Source organism: Bos javanicus, chromosome 27 (genome assembly GCF_032452875.1).
Source record: "Bos javanicus breed banteng chromosome 27, ARS-OSU_banteng_1.0, whole genome shotgun sequence".
NCBI lineage: Eukaryota > Metazoa > Chordata > Mammalia > Artiodactyla > Bovidae > Bos > Bos javanicus.
In genome coordinates this window covers 34,574,455-34,591,627 of record NC_083894.1, presented here as the reverse complement: position 1 = coordinate 34,591,627, position 17,173 = coordinate 34,574,455, and the positions used below count along the sequence as shown (strand labels likewise).

At 37.0% G+C, this 17,173-nt stretch overlaps 1 protein-coding gene and 1 non-coding gene across 4 annotated transcripts in view; one reads left to right on the top strand and one right to left on the bottom strand.

Annotated features, from left to right (window-relative positions):
- The window catches only part of LOC133240017 (disintegrin and metalloproteinase domain-containing protein 2), a 102,694-nt gene that overhangs the window by 42,614 nt on the left and 42,907 nt on the right, over positions 1 to 17,173 (top strand). For all 3 annotated transcript variants that reach the window (XM_061404531.1, XM_061404530.1, XM_061404533.1), the window contains 5 exons: positions 825 to 896; positions 1,334 to 1,500; positions 2,734 to 2,815; positions 12,410 to 12,546; positions 16,575 to 16,755. In XM_061404531.1, coding sequence (XP_061260515.1) covers positions 825 to 896; positions 1,334 to 1,500; positions 2,734 to 2,815; positions 12,410 to 12,546; positions 16,575 to 16,755 — 639 coding nt within the window. The remainder of the gene's footprint in view (positions 1 to 824; positions 897 to 1,333; positions 1,501 to 2,733; positions 2,816 to 12,409; positions 12,547 to 16,574; positions 16,756 to 17,173) is intronic.
- Positions 9,950 to 10,056, bottom strand: LOC133240163 (U6 spliceosomal RNA). Its single transcript, XR_009734143.1, has one exon. It is a non-coding gene; the product is annotated as a U6 spliceosomal RNA (small nuclear RNA).

Here is a 17,173-nt window from a genome sequence, read left to right as displayed (position 1 = left end):
CACCAGGCCTCCCTGTCCATCACCAGCTCTCGGAGTTCACTCAAACTCATGTCCATCGAGTTGGTGATGCCATCCAGCCATCTCATCCTCTGTCATCCCCTTCTCCTCCTGCTGTCAATCCCTCCCAGCATCAGGGTCTTTTCCAATGAGTCAACTCTACACATGAGGTGGCCAAAGTATTAGAGTTTTAGCTTTAGCATCAGTCCTTCCAATGAACACCCAGGACTGATCTCCCTTAGGATGGACTGGTTGGATCTCCTTGCAGTCCAAGGGACTCTCAAGAGTCTTCTCCAACACCACAGTTCAAAAGCATCAATTCTTTGGCACTCAACTTTCTTCACAGTCCAACTCTCACATCCATACATGACCACAGGAAAAACCATAGCCTTGACTAGATGTACTTTTGTTGGCAAAGTAATGTCTCTGCTTTTCAATATGCTATCTAGGTTGGTCATAACTTTCCTTCCAAGGAGTAAGCATCTTTTAATTTCATGGCTGCAATCACCATCTGCAGTGATTTTGGAGCCCAAAAAAATAAAGTCTGACTGTTTCCCCATTTATTTCCCATGAAATGGCCTCATAAGTGAATTTAGAAAGTTTTCTTCTTTTTGTGAAAGTTTGTAGTGTCTTTTTTTTGTTTTTCATTTTCACACTTAATGTATATCATGCTGTCTATAATAATAGATAATGTTTAAAAACTAATAAATTGGTAATTTTAAAAAATTTCTTAACTTTGACAATTTAAGTATAATAAGCATTATTAGATAGGAAGCAATAAAATATATATATATATTTAGATCTAAAATGCAAATTATCTTTTTCAGTATAATCATATGGGTGCTGATACGACTGTTGTCATTCAAAAGATTTTCCAGTTGACTGGATTGACCAATGCTGTAAGTGTTTACTTATGCATTTGCCTGTGTTACCTAAACAGTTTTCAGAGTGTTTTTTTTTTTAATCACCCTGCCTGACTACATATGTTGTGTGAAAGAGGGCAAATATATAACCACTTTAAGTTTTATAACCCTTTAATTGCAGTAATTAATAATTATAAATACCTACTTAGAGTTTTGTAAGGATCAAATTAGGTAAAGCACGTGCGTGACATTGGCCTGGCTTAATTAAGTACAAGCATATCAAAATGTTCCTTATTACTTGTTTTATTTGTGATATTTATTACTCACTAATATAATTTATAAGATGCAATCCAGATTTGCAGTTTATATTTTTAATGTGTATGTCTTGTATAGTGTTTATTTTTGCAGATAAATTCCCAAATCTATTTAAGCCATATAGTTTAAACATATTTTCTTTATGTCTCCTATTTTAGATTTTTACTTCACTTAATATTACAGTAATTCTATCTTCATTAGAGCTTTGGATAGATGAAAATAAAATTCCAGTAACTGGAGATGCTAATGAATTATTACACAGATTTGTAAAATGGAAACGATCTTATCTTGTCCTACGTCCACATGATATGGCGTTTTTACTTGTGTAAGTATATCTTGTCATTACTAAATATTACACATTAGAAAGCATCTGTAATTTGACCTAATTTCTGACAAGCCATTAAGGAAAAAATATCTTGTCATTTCTTTACATACAATATCCTGTGAATAGTATTTTTCACAACATAAGTTTTATAGCAGAATTACGAATATCGATTACTCTATATATTGGCTGATAGTTAAAACCTGCTTCAATCTTATTAAAGTATGTCTTCTTACACTGAGTATATAACATCATTAAATGTGCCTAACTGGTGACACTAGGGGTAAAGAACCTGCCTGCCAATGCAGGAGACTCAAGAGATGTGAGTTCAGTCCTGGTGTTGGGAAGATCCTCTGGAGTAGGAAATGGCAACTCACTTCAGTATTTTTGCCTGGAAAATACCATTGGCAGAGGAACCTGGTGGGCTACAGTCCATGGGGTCACAAAGAGTCGGACACAACTGAGTAACTAACACTTAACTAAATGTAAAATATTAGCAATATCTCTTTGAAGAAATGTATTCTATGAATTTAGAGATGTAGCCTTCTTTTTATGCTTTGTTTCTATAGAACAAAAGCAAATAATGACGTGGAAACATTATTGTACATTTCAATATCTCTAATGTACTATATTCACAATCAACCACATTTTAAAAAATACAAGCCTCCATTTCTATTTAATAATCTCTTTGTTTTTCTCTTATCAATATTCAGGACCCATATGTATTATATATTATCATATTATGTAAAAATCATATATAAAATTATAAAATTTTAACCTTTTATATTATTTTTCTTCCACAAATACACATACCTCTGCATGGTTAGACCAGGCTAATTATATCAGATTAAGGAGGGATTTCAACCCAGAAGCTTACTCTGCCCAATTGTCAACTGAAATGTCTTAGCTTTCTAGTTTTAAGGAATTTTATTTATTTTTATTATATTTACTTTTTAAGAATCAGTAAATTTTGAAAAAATTATATAAAAAAGAATCTTCATTGCTGTCTAAAAATTCATATAATAATTCACTTTTTATTATTTTTAATCTATATTACTATTTTAAAAATAAGCAGACACATATCATCCATTTCTATGCTTTCTTATCCTAGTGTTGTTAAGTGGAAATATCTGAAATTGTTATTTGAGTATGCAAAACAAGAAAGTACTAGTTAAATTTAATTATAATTGTGCTTAATTTAGCAAAGTTATATGATTATGCTTTTTTAAACTTAAGTTACAGAGAAAAATCAAATTATATTGGTGCAACCTTTCAAGGGAGGATGTGTGATAAACACTATGGAGGAGGTGTTGCTCTGGTATGGTATGATTTAGTTTACTTGGCTAAGATGTATAAATGAGATGCTATTTAGATTAATATGCAATTAACTTTCTGTAGTTTATTATGGCTAAGTAAACATGAACCATGAACTTCCAGATGTTCAAGCTGGTTTTAGAAAAGGCAGAAGAACCAGAGATCAAATTGCCAACATCCATTGGATCATTGAAAAAGCAAGAGAGTTCCAGAAAAACTTCTATTTCTGCTTTATTGACTATGCCAAGGCCTTTGACTGTGTGGATCACAACAAACTGTGGAAAATTCTGAAAGAGATGGGAATACCAGACCACCTGACCTGCCTCTTAAGAAACCTGTATGCAGGTCAGGAAGCAACAGTTAGAACTGGACATGGAACAACAGACTGGTTCCAAATAGGAAAAGGAGTACGTCAAGGCTGTATATTGTCACCCTACTTATTTAACTTATATGCAGAGTACATCATGAGAAAGACTGGACTGGATGAAGCACAAGCTGGAATCAAGATTGCCGGGAGAAATATCAATAACCTCAGATATGCAGATGACACCACCCTTATGGCAGAAAGTGAAGAGGAACTAAAAAGCCTGTTGATGAAGGTGAAAGAGGAGAGTGGAAAAAGTTGGCTTAAAGCTCAACATTCAGAAAATGAAGATCATGGCATCTGGCCCTATCACTTCATGGGAAATAGATGGGGAAACAGTGGAAACAGTGTCAGACTTTATTTTTGGGGGCTCAAAAATCACTGCAGATGGTGATTGCAGCCATGAAATTAAAAGACACTTACTCCTTGGAAGAAAAGTTATGACCAACCTAGATAGCATATTCAAAAGCAGAGACATTACTTTGCCAACAAAGGTTCGTCTAGTCAAGGCTATGGTTTTTCCAGTGGTCATGTATGGATGTGAGAGTTGGACTGTGAAGAAAGCTGAGCTCTGAAGAATTGATGCTTTTGAACTGTGGTGTTGGAGAAGACTCTTGAGAGTCCCTTGGACTGCAAGGAGATCCAACCAGTCCATTCTGAAGGAGATCAGCCCTGGGATTTCTTTGGAGGGAAAGATGCTAAAGCTGAAACTCCAGTACTTTGGGCACCTCATGCGAAGAGTTGACTCATTGGAAAAGACTCTGATGCTGGGAGGGATTGGGGGCAGGAGGAGAAGGGGACGACAGAGGATGAGATAGCTGGATGGCATCACTGACTCAATGGACGTGAGTATGAGTGAACTCTGGGAGTTGGTGATGGACAGGGAGGCCTAGCGTGCTGTGTTTTACGGGGTCGCAAAGAGTCACACATGACTGAGCGGCTGAACTGAACTGAATGGTCTAGTGGTTTTCTCCACTTTCTTCAATTTCAGTCTGAATTTGGCAATAACGAGTTCATGATCTGAGCCACAGTCAGCTCCTGGTCTTGTTTTTGCCGACTGTATAGAGCTTCTCCATCTTTGGCTGCCAAGAATATAATCAGTCTGATTTCAGTGTCGACCATCTGGTGATGTCCATGTGTAGAGTCTTCTCTTGTGTTGTTGGAAGAGGGTGTTTGCTATGACCAATGTGTTCTCTTGGCAGAACTCTATTAGCCTTTGCCCTGCTTCATTCTGTACTCCAAGGCCAAATTTGCCTGTTACCAGGTGTTTCTTGACTTCCTACTTTTGCATTCCGGTCCCTAGTTCTAGAAGGTCTTGTAGGTCTTCATAGAACTGTTCAACTTCAGCTTCTTCAGCGTTACTGGTCTGGGCATAGACTTGGATTACTGTGATATTGAATGGTTTGCCTTGGAAACGAACAGAGATCATTCTGTCATTTTTGAGATTGCATCCAAGTACTGCATTTCTGACTCTTTTGTTGACTCTGATGGCTACTCCATTTCTTATAAGGGATTCCTGCCCACAGTAGTAGATATAATGGTCATCTGAGATATTAGCTAGTGTCTTATTCTTGGATACGCGAGAAGTAATTTTTATCTGGTATATATCACGAAAGCAGAACATATAGGGCTTGCTAACTTACTAGATACATACCATGAATGATGGAAACATCTATGATTATGCTTAAGACTTTTCTTTAAAAACTAGGTAGAGGGAAGTGGTGCACCTGGCCTTGGAGGCAGAGGGGAAGTGGAAAGGTGAAAGGAAAGTTACATTTGGAACCTCAACCTCTAGTTTGAGAAATTTTTGTGGTGTTTAATTTTATGTCACTTTGGAGAGGTTTGATTAGATTAATATTTAAATCAGTGAAATCTGAGTAAAGCACCTTGCCCTCCACAATGTGGGTTGGCCTCATCCAATCAGTTGAAGGCCTGAATAGAACAAAAAGACCATCCCCTTCAAGCAAGAAGAAATTCATCAGCAGAGTGCCTTCAGGCTCCACCTGTGCCATCAGATCTCCTGTGTCTCCAGGCTTCCAGCTCACTCTGAAGTTTTGGATTGCCAGTCTTTATATTTGTCTGAACCAATTCCTTATTATAAACCTCTTCATATATGATATTCATTATTATATATATGCTATTGGTTTCATTTCTCAAAAGAAGTCTGATTAATACAATGGTTAGTACTTAAGTATAAATGTATACTTAAACATTAAAAGATATGTGCATGATAGAGATGATGAATAGATGATAGATAGATAGACCGCTTTATGTCTTTCCTTTCTCCAACACCTCCTTGTCTCAATATAAATAAAACTTGCTGTAGTTTTATGGCAAATTATAAAAAATGATAGTGTGAACCCTACTACTGCCTCTTCAGACTGATTTAGCGTTTCTAGGTTTGCTGACTTTCTCTTTTAAAATCAGCTTGTCAATTTCAAGAAAAACTGCTTGGACACTGGTTTTGAATTGAATCTTTAGGTCGATTTGAGGGAGACTGACATCTTAATATTGGTTATCCATGAAATTGATAAACATGTTTTTTATTGCTTCATATAATGCTTCATATACTATAAGCAATAAAAAGAAGTATTGTTATATTTACCATTGTTGAGTCTCAAAACATGTATATTGGGCAAAAGAAGCCACAAACAAGGCTATAACAGATGTCAGATGCTGTTCTTTTTTTAATATTTTAGCTGAAGGATAGTTACTTTACAATATTGTGTTAGTTCTGCCATACATCAATAAGCATTCAGTTGAGTTCAGTTCATTTCAGTCGCTCAGTCATGTCCGACTCTTTGTGACCCCATGAATTGCAGCACACCAGGCCTCCCTGTCCATCACCAACTCCCGGAGTTCACTCAGACTCACGTCCATCGAGTCAGTGATGCCATCCAGCCATCTCATCCTCTGTCTTCCCCTTCTCCTCCTGCCCCCAATCCCTCCCAGCATCAGAGTCTTTTCCAATGAGTCAACTCTTCACATGAGGTGGCCAAAGTATTGGAGTTTCAGCTTTAGTATCATTCCTTCCAAAGAACACCCAGGGCTGATCTCCTTTAGAATGGACTGGTAGCCATAGGTATACTTGTGTTCCCTCCCTCCTGAACCCCCATCCACCTCCCTCCCCACCCTATCCGTCCAGGTTGTCACAGAGCACCAGCTTTGGGTGTCCTGCTTCATACATCAAACTCACAGTTCAGTTCAGTTTATTCGCTCACTCATGTCCGACTCTTTGCAATCCCATGGACTGTAGCACGCCAGGCTTCCCTGTCCAACACCAACTCCCAGAGCTTGCTCAAACTCATGTCCATCAAGTCGGTAATGCCATCCAACCATCTCATCCTCTCTCATCCCCTTCTCCTCCAGTCAAACTCACACTGGTTATCTATCTTACATATGGTAATGTATATATTTCAAAGCTATTCTCTCAAGTCATCCCACCCTCTCCTTCTCCCACTGAGTCCAAAAATCTGTTCTTTATGTCTGTGTCTCCTTTGCTGCTCTGCACGTAGGATCGTCAGTACCATCTTTCTAGATTCCATATATATGTGTTAATATATGGTATTTGTCTTTCTCTTTCTGACTTATTTCATTCTGTATAATAGAACCCAAGTCCATCCACCCCAGTCCCACTACTGGGCATATACCCTAAGGAAACCAGAACTGAAAAAGACACATGTACCCCAATATTCATTGCAGCACTATTAATAATAGCTAGGATCGGAAGCAACCTAGATGTCCATTGGCAGATAAATTGATAGGAAAGTTGTGGTACATACACACAATGGAATATTACCCAGATGCTATTCTTATCTGAAAACTATTGCCCTAAGCAGATATTACTCACTAAAAGAAACAAGTCTGCTTAGTTGTAAATCTTTTCTAATAAGTATTTTTTTAATTTAATTTATTTTATTTTCTTTTTTTTTTTTACTTTACAATATTGTATTGGTTTTGCCATACATCAACATGAATCTGCCACAGGTGTACACATGTTTCCAATCCTGAACCCCCCTCGCACCTCCCTCCCCATACCATCCCTCTGGGTCATCCCAGTGCACCAGCCCCAAGCATCCTGTATCCTGCCTTGAACCTAGACTGGTGATTTGTTTCTTATATGATATTATACATGTTTCAATGCCATTCTCCCAAATCATCCCACCCTCTCCCTCTCCCACAGAGTCCAAAAGACTGTTCTATATATCTGTGTAATGCTAAATATAATTTTTATTTTTCCATGACTTTATTTCTGTTTATTTTACAATAGAATTAATCATAACAGTATCCTTTAGAAAAGTCTCATACTCCAGTCTGTACAGGTTTCAGGGTTTCCATACTACTCTGTTATAGCCTGTGTCCCCCTAAAATTCATATACTGAAACCCTAACCCCCAATGCAGCTGTATTTGGAGAAGGGGCCTTTAAGGGGTAACTAAGGTTAAAGGAGGTCATAAGCCTGGGCACCTAATCCAATAGGATTGGTGTCTTTGTGGGAATAGAAGGGGACAGCCCTCCAGAAACCAGGAGAGAGACCTTACAAGAAACTAAACCCACTGGCATCTTGAGCAACTTTAGGAAGATACTCAGTCTATAATGTTTCTGAGGGCAACACAAGCTGACTAATAGAAGTAAAATTGTCAGAAAGGAAATATAACGAAATGTCATCTCAAATGTGAAACCATGTCTTTGACTCTATCGTACAAGGAAAGGAGAGACCAGAACATATGCACAAATCAGAAGATAAAGAATAAAAGAGTATTGCATACTGGGATTTTTTATTTTATTACTTCTCCAAGTTTTACAAATAACTTGGAGAAGGGAACAGCAACCCACCCCAGTGTTCTTGCCTGGAGAATCCCATGGACAGAGGAGCCTCGTGGGCCACAGTCCATGGGATCCTAAAGAGTCAGACATCACTGAATGACTAACACACACACACACAAATAACTAAAGTGAGATGGTTTGGATGTTGTTATTTCCCTCTTACTGAGCTATAAATGCTAATGGGGAACAAGAGAAAAAGAAACAATTGTAAAGATATACTGAGTGAGAGATTACAGGCATTTTCTACATTATCCTGAAACCTAGAAAGTCTGAAAACTATGCTAATAAAAGTGTCTTATTATTGTATTTTTATAATATCCTATTATTTATATCTTTGAAATTTAGCAGAATCCTTCATTTTCTTCCCCACAGCATCAATCATTCCTCGTCCCCTTCTCTCCTCCTATCCCCTGTCCCTCTCTCCCTCTCTCCCTTATTTTATTTTTTTTTTTTTGTTTTTTCTCTAATTTTATTTTATTTTAAACTTTACATAATTGTATTAGTTTTGCCAAATATCAAAATGAATCCGCCACAGGTATACATGTGTTCCCCATCCCGAACCCTCCTCCCTCCTCCCTCCCATACCATCCCTCTGGGCCGTCCCAGTGCACCAGCCCCAAGCATCCAGCATCATGCATCGAACCTGACTGCAACTCGTTTCCTACATGATATTTTACATGTTTCATTGCCATTCTCCCAAATCTTCCCACCCTCTCCTCTCCCACAGAGTCCATAAGACTGTTCTATACATCAGTGTCTCTTTGCTGTCTCGTACACCGGGTTATTGTTACCATCTTTCTAAATTCCATATATATGTGTTAGTATACTGTATTTATGTTTTTCATTCTGGCTTACTTCACTCTGTATAATAGGCTCCAGTTTCATCCACCTCATTAGAACTGATTCAAATGTATTCTTTTTAATGGCTGAGTAATACTCCATTGTGTATATGTACCACAGCTTTCTTATCCATTCATCTGCTGATGGACATCTAGGTTGCTTCCATGTCTTGGCTATTATAAACAGTGCTGCGATGAACATTGGGGTACACGTGTCTCTTTCCCTTCTGGTTTTCTCAGTGTGTATGCCCAGCAGTGGGATTGCTGGATCATAAGGCAGTTCTATTTCCAGTTTTTTAAGGAATCTCCACACTGTTCTCCATAGTGGCTGTACTAGTTTGCATTCCCACCAACAGTGTAAGAGGGTTCCCTTTTCTCCACACCCTCTCCAGCATTTATTATTTGTAGACTTTTGGATCACAGCCATTCTGACTGGTGTGAAATGGTACCTCATAGTGGTTTTGATTTGCATTTCTCTGATAATGAGTGATGTTGAGCATCTTTTCATGTGTTTGTTAGCCATCTGTATGTCTTTTTTGGAGAAATGTCTATTTAGTTCTTTGCCCATTTTTTGATTGGGTCGTTTACTTTTCTGGAGTTGAGCTGTAGGAGTTGCTTGTATATTTTTGAGATTAGTTGTTTGTCGGTTGCTTCATTTGCTATTATTTTCTCCCATTCTGAAGGCTGTCTTTTCACCTTGCTAATAGTTTCCTTTGATGTGCAGAAGCTTTTAAGGTTAATTAGGTCCCATTTGTTTATTTTGGCTTTTATTTCCAATATTCTGGGAGGTGGGTCATAGAGATCCTGCTGTGATGTATGTCGAGAGTGTTTTGCCTATGTTCTCCTCTAGGAGTTTTATAGTTTCTGGTCTTACGTTTAGATCTTTAATCCATTTTGAGTTTATTTTTGTGTATGGTGTTAGAAAGTGGTCCAGTTTCATTCTTTTACAAGTGGTTGACCAGATTTCCCAGCACCACTTGTTAAAGAGATTGTCTTTAATCCATTGTATATTCTTGCCTCCTTTGTCGAAGATAAGGTGTCCATATGTGCGTGGATTTATCTCTGGGCTTTCTATTTTATTCCATTGATCAATATTTCTGTCTTTGTGCAAAAATATGGAACGCTTCACGAATTTGCGTGTCATCCTTGCGCAGGGGCCATGCTAATCTTCTCTGTATCGTTCCAATTTTAGTATATGTGCTGCCGAAGCGAGCACTTATTTTATTTTTAAAATAAAGTTTAAAAAACTGTGGAAGGTCAGTATTCTTATTTTCATTCATTATTCAGTTCAGTTGCTCAGTCATGTCCAACTCTTTGTGACCCCATGGACTGCAGCATGCCAGGCATCCCTGTCCATCACCAGCTCCCAGAACTTGCTCAAACTCATGTCCATCAAGTCAATGATGCCATCCAACTATCTCATCCTCTGTTGCCCCCTTCTCCTCCTGTCTTTAACCTTTCCCAGCATCAGGATATTTTCCATTGAGTCAGTTCTTCACATCAGATGGCCGAAGTATTGGAGTTTCAGCTTCAATATCAGCCCTCCTGATGAATATTCAGGACTGATTTACTGTAGGATTAACTGGTTAGATCCCCTTACTGTCCAATGGCCTCTCAACAGTTACTCCAACAACACAGTTCAAAAGCATCATACACACCAAGGAAACCAGAATTGAAAGAGACACGTGTACCCCAATGTTCATCACAGTGCTGTTTATAATAGCCAGGACATGGAAGCAACCCAGATGTCCATCAGCAGATGAATGGATAAGAAAGCTGTGGTACATATACACAATGGAGTATTACTCAGCCATTAACAAGAATACATCTGAATCAGTTCTAATGAGGTGGATGAAACTGGAGCTTATTATACAGAGCGAAGTAAGCCAGAAAGAAAAACACCAATACAGTATACTAACGCATATATATGGAATTTAGAAAGATGGTAAAGATAACCCTGTATGCGAGACAGCAAAAGAGACACAGATATATAGAACAGTCTTTTGGACTCTGTGGGAGAGGGAGAGGGTGGGATGATTTGGGAGAATGGCATTGAAACATGTATAATATCATATATGAAATGAATCGCCAGTCCAGGTTCAATGCATGATACTGGATGCTTGAGGCTGGTGCACTGGGATGACCCAGAAGGATGGTACAGGGAGGGAGGAGAGAGGGGGAGCTCAGAATGGGGAACACATGTATACCTGTGGTGGATTCATGTTGATGTATGGCAAAACCAATACAATATTGTAAATCAATTAGCTTCTAATTAAAATAAATAAATTTATATTTAAAAAAAGCATCAATTCTTCAGCTCTCAAATTTCTTTATGGTCCAACTCTCACAACCATACATGACTACTGGGAAAACTAGCTTTGACTAAATGGACTTTTGTTGGCAAACTATTCTTCTTAATATGCTGTCTAGGTTGGTCATAACTTTCCTTCCAAGCAGTAAGTGTCTTTTAATTTCATGGCTGCAGTCACATCTGCAGTGATTTTGGAGCCCAAGAAAATAAAGTTTCTCACTGTTTTCACTGTTTCCCCATCTATCTGCCATGAAGTGATGGGACCAGATGCCATGATCTTCATTTTCTGAATGTTGAGCTTTAAGCCAACTTTTTCACTCTCCTCTTTCACTTTCATCAAGAGGCTCTTCTTTGCTTTCTGCCATAAGGGTGGTGTCATCTGTGTATCTAAGGTTATTGATATTTCTCCCGGCAATCTTGATTCCAGCTTGTGCTTCATCCAGCCCAGCATTTCACATGATGTACTCTGTATATGAGTTAAATAAACAGGGTGACAATATACAGCCTTGACGTACTCCTTTCCCAATTTGAAACCAGTCTGTTGTTCCATGTCCATTTCTAACTGTTGCTTCTTGACCTGCATACAGATTTCTCAGAAGGCAAGTCAGGTAGTCTGGTATTCCCACCTCTTTAAGAATTTTCCACAGTTTGTTGTGATCCACACAGTCAAATGCTTTGGTGTAGTCAGTAAAGCAAAAGCAGATGTTTTTCTGAAATTCTCTTGCTAATTTAGACTATGGTAAAAATGACTCTTTCTTTTTTTTCTGCTTTTACTTGCTATTCTTTTATAAAAAAAAAAGGAAAAAAAGCAAGAAAAAGCAGGACTCATTATTACCATAATCTAAATTAATATAAGGGTTAATTTATGATATTTGAAAATGTGTGAAACATCATATAAAATATTATCTCTTAATAATTAAATTATAAATGAACACTATTCATTTATTACTGGCACTGTGTGTATATAAGTAGGTGTCTTTTTTGACTTTCTTTTAAAAGTAAAACATTGCACTATTGTTATATATGAATAACAAGTTATTGCTACAAATATTTTCTTGGCCTGATGCCAACAAATGAACTATACATCTGCATTTTGGTAAAATTTCACATTTTGCTTTTTATATTTTCCCTTATATTGATAATGATACCTTCTGTGATTGACATATTTGATGTCTCAATTGCATTTCATCATGTGACTATTTCTAATAATTATACTTCATATATGTGAATGTATAAGTGTGTGTTTTTTTTTTCCCAGCACTCCAGCACCATAAGCCTGGAATCACTTGCTGTTATAATAGCTCAATTATTGAGCCTTAGTATGGGAATACCTTATGATGACATTAACAAATGCCATTGCCCAGGAGACGTCTGCATAATGAACCCAGCAGCTGTGTAAGATGCTTCATTTTTATATGCTTTACATGCATAGTTTATGTGAAACAAGCTTTGTATATTTTGTTTATGAAATCTCTGCTATCAAAATAATTATTAATAGTCAAATATAAATTGTGGTCACTGATCCCAAATCAAAATATATAATCCAATGCCCCTGCTGCATGCATCTCTCAGTATTTCTTGTAATCTAATGTCACACTTTCTCACATGTGACCTATGTGCTTAGTCAGTCATGTCCGTCTCTTTGTGACCCCATGGACCCCACCAGGCTGCTCTGTCCATGGGGATTCTCCAGGCAGGAATACTGGAGTGGGTTTCTATGCCCTCCTCCAGGGCATCTTCCCAACCCTCAGACTGAACCCAGCTCTCCCGCATTGCGGGCGGATTCTTTACCGTCTGAGCTACCAGGGAAGCCCCCTCTGTGACCTACTTACCATTTCTGGCTTATCAAATTATGAATTAATCTATAAAATCAAGCAAGTAACAAAATGATAAATGTAGAGGTAGGTCACACTTTACATTCATCACTTTGTTACTTGCATGATTTTATAGCTTAATGCATGATTTGATAAGCCAAATACAGACGTGATTATACAAGAATGACTTAGTAAGGCCTTTTAACACGAATCTTCTTCATTCTACCTAGCTCAGCCTGAAATTTTGACATCTACTGATGTCAAAGATGCTTTTCAGCACCTCACCACCACGTGCACAGGGCTTTGGTAGAAAAGCCATACATTACACCATGAGAGCTGCCAGCACAGACTCCATTTTAGATAGAGTTACTGGGAAAACCCATAGACAATAGGGAGACAACAGAAGACACCTGAAGAATCTGAAGCCTCTGACATCTACCACAAGTCCAGCTTTCAACACGAAGCTACAAGTCAAACTAAGGTCAAGGAAAAGCAGAGCATGAGAAAGCATGAGAAAAAGCAGGCATGAGAACTTGGTTCAGATATGGCAAAGATTTTGCAATTATAGACTGAGAGTTTAACTATGATTAATATGCTAGCCTGGGTGTTCATTGGAAGGACTGATGCTAAAACTGAAACTCCAATACTTTGACCACCTCATGTGAAGAGTTGACTCATTGGAAAAGACTCTGGTGCTGCCTACAAAAAACTGATGGATAATATAAGCAGGGGCTTCTCTGGAAGCTCAGTGGTAGAGAATCCACCTGCAATGCAGAAGACACAGGTTTGGCTTTTTCTTTGTCACTAGAGAAGGCCCTTTGCAGTACTTAATGTGCCTCAAAGGCCTAGTGAATTCTTTGTTATTATCCTCAATATTCTTAGAATATGCTATGAGATTTTATAGAGTTAGGACCAAATAGTCAGGAGACTTAGGGAAACCATCATCCAATCAGTGACTGAAGCCAGACTTTTATCCTTTTTTTCTTGGACTGTAAACCCAACAGTACATCATTTTATTTAACAATACATTTAATTTCTTCTATATTATCTCAAATATTTTGCCTTTTTTCACCTTCCAGTTTCTCTCCCAAAACAACTTAATCAACAAACAAACTTTAATTTGCAGTAGTAATGAGTATTGAAATTTTTTCATTAATTTTTTGACATAATAGAACTTTGATTCTTGTGTAGATAGGAAAAAATAGATATTTTACTTAAAATATAAAATGATGGCCTGTATAAAATTGGTGAAGTTATTAATACACATATAGAAACCATGCATCTGTGGAAAGCTTTTTTTAAAAGCTTAACTTGAAAAATTACAATCTTGCAAAAAAACGTTTGTTAATCTTATCTTTCAATGTATTGCATCATTTTAATAGCATGATTGTGAAATTTTGGAGGACACAGACATTTTGATCAATTCAGTTGCTCAGTCATGTCTGACTCTGCCACCCCAGGAACTGCAGCACGCCAGGCTTCCTTGTCTATCACCAACTCCCGGAGCTTACTCAAACTCATGTCCATAGCATTGGTGATCCCATCCAACCATCTCATCCTCTGTCATCCCCTTCTCCTTCTGCCTTCAATCTTTCCCAGAATTAGGGTCTTTTCAAATGAGTCAGTTCTTTGCATCAGGTGGCCAAAGTATTGGAGCTTCAGCTTTAGCATCAGTCAATCCAATGAATATTCAGGACTGGTTTCCTTTAGGATTGATTGGTTTGCTCTCCTTGCAGTCCAAGGGACTTTCAAAAGTCTTCTCCAACACCTCACACAGTTCAAAAGCTTTCTTTATAGTCCAACTCTCACATCTGTACATGACCATTTTGATCATTATTGACTGGCAAAAAATTGATGTGAAAAATCTATCACTATTTAAAGGAAAATCTGAGTAAATAGCGTATTTGAAAAAGATTTGTTGGTAGTCTTTAAATTGATGGGAAACATGTCCTAGAATTACTGGTGTTTAATGACTTTTGGCAAAATCACATTCAGTGATTTACATAGAACTGAGTCCTATCCTGGTTGAACACATGCCTTTCTGAGGCAGTTGTACTCAGTCTTAACCTTAAAATGTGGCTTATTAAATAGCAAAACCTAAGGAGTTTAACGTGTTATTTTGTTTCTATAATCCATAGAAAATACATGTCACACACTGATGTTTTTTAAAAGACTGTAATTTTTCTGGGGACTTCCAATCAATAGTCCATGGCTTATACAGTCTATGTCTCCAGCAGCTCAGATGTGCTACATGATATGCCTGAGAATTTTGACTTTCTTTGAAATTTTAGGAACTAGGAATTTCGTTTCTTTATTTTTTTATAATCACAATCAAGATAATTAGCATGTCAATTACTTCATGTCTTATAATTTTCTTTTTTCTTCATGTTGAAAATAATTAAATTCTACTGTCTTACCACATTTCAAGTGTAAAATGTTGTTCTGTTAATTGCAATTACATTGTTGTACATTTTCAAAATGTATTCATCTTTTTTTTTCAGAGACACTTTAACATGAACGTTTTATTTTTTTAATAAATTTATTTATTTTAATTGGAGGTTGATTACTTTACAATATTGCATTGGTTTTGCCATACATCAACATGAATCTGCCACAGGTATACACGTATAGACTTTGATTTCCCTCTATTGAACGTGGGTTGGATTTGGTGACTTGATTTCGTCAAATAGAAATTGGTAGAAATGATGGTGTGTGACTTTCAAGATTATATAATTAGAAAGTTTGCAAATTTCTCTGTATTCTCTCTTTGATCAGGCACTCGGGTTGGAGGTAGGTGCAGTACCATGAGGACCCTCGAGTAACTTTCTATAGAGAGCCATATGGCCAGGGACTGAGGCCTCTTGCCAGTACAGTAAAGGTGCAGATAAAAAGCATGGCTGTAAACATTACTTCATGTAACTTAAATTCATGGTTTCATTTTAAGGCCAGTGATCTGCTCCTATGGTTTACAAAAGGGAAATGTAGGTATCATACAGGGAAGTCATGTATTCAGCTGAAAATCAGAAGTTCTATTATCAAGGAAAAATGGGAGACAGGAGAATGAGAACATCCAGCTAATCTGTGAAAGGTTCCAGCTGCAAATAAATTATCCAGTTGGGTATAATTATGATTGGCCATCTCTTTCTAATGACAACATTGCTTTCATTGTCAGAAAGTGTACTTATAGGCCAGTTCACACAAAATAAACATCTTGCACTGCCTGCTTCTCAGTAATATTCAAGTTCTATCAACTTTTCTCCTTTTGTTTTCTAGCATTTAGATAGAAGTTATCTGAATTGTTGTCAATATAATAATGTATCTCTTATTTGTGGTTATTATGACTAAAAGAGTATGTTCCACCTGGGAGCAACCACAAAAAAATAAAAACATTGGCAGTTTGTCCAAAATTCTCTAATTTTTTTCATGATACTCATGTGAATAACATTTTTGAGTAATAATCCACATAACTAAGGTTTGAGCCCATTACCTTAAAATTCAGTAATTTTATATTAGCTATATTTATTGTTAAATTATAGACTTGTATTCTGAGGCTAAGCAATTTTCAGGAAGCAATGGTTACATAAAAATGTAATGTCGATGTGTTTTTAGTCATTCCAGTGGTGTGAAGTTGTTTAGTAACTGCAGCGTGGAAGATTTTTTACGTTTTATTTCAAAGCCAAAGTCCCAGTGTCTTCAAAACCAGCCACGTTTAGATCCAACATACAAAAGTGCAGTTTGTGGTAATGGAAAAGTTGAAGAGGGAGAACAATGTGACTGTGGCAATAAGAAGGTTGGTACAAATTTGGAAAACTATATACCAGAATTACACCAAAAAGTATTAATTTTATAGTATAATACTGCTATTTCACCTAATTTATCAAACTTGCTTTTTAGCAAAGGCCTTAAGAATGCATATTAGGATTATATTAAATTAATGACTACACATATATTTTTATATGTGAATTCAGCAGTTTGTAGATTATTCATACTGATGATTTTCAGGGTCTTAATCCTTCAGCTGAATTGACCAAGGTTTATGCTTCCCCTCTTGTGTATACACTTCCTTAGTATTTTTTTTTTGTAAAAAGTTTTATTTTTATTGCAGTATAGCTGATTTACAATGTTGTGTTAACTTCTGTTGTACAGCAAAGTTATATTTATATATATATATATGTATATGTATATGTATATATATATTATTTGGGCTT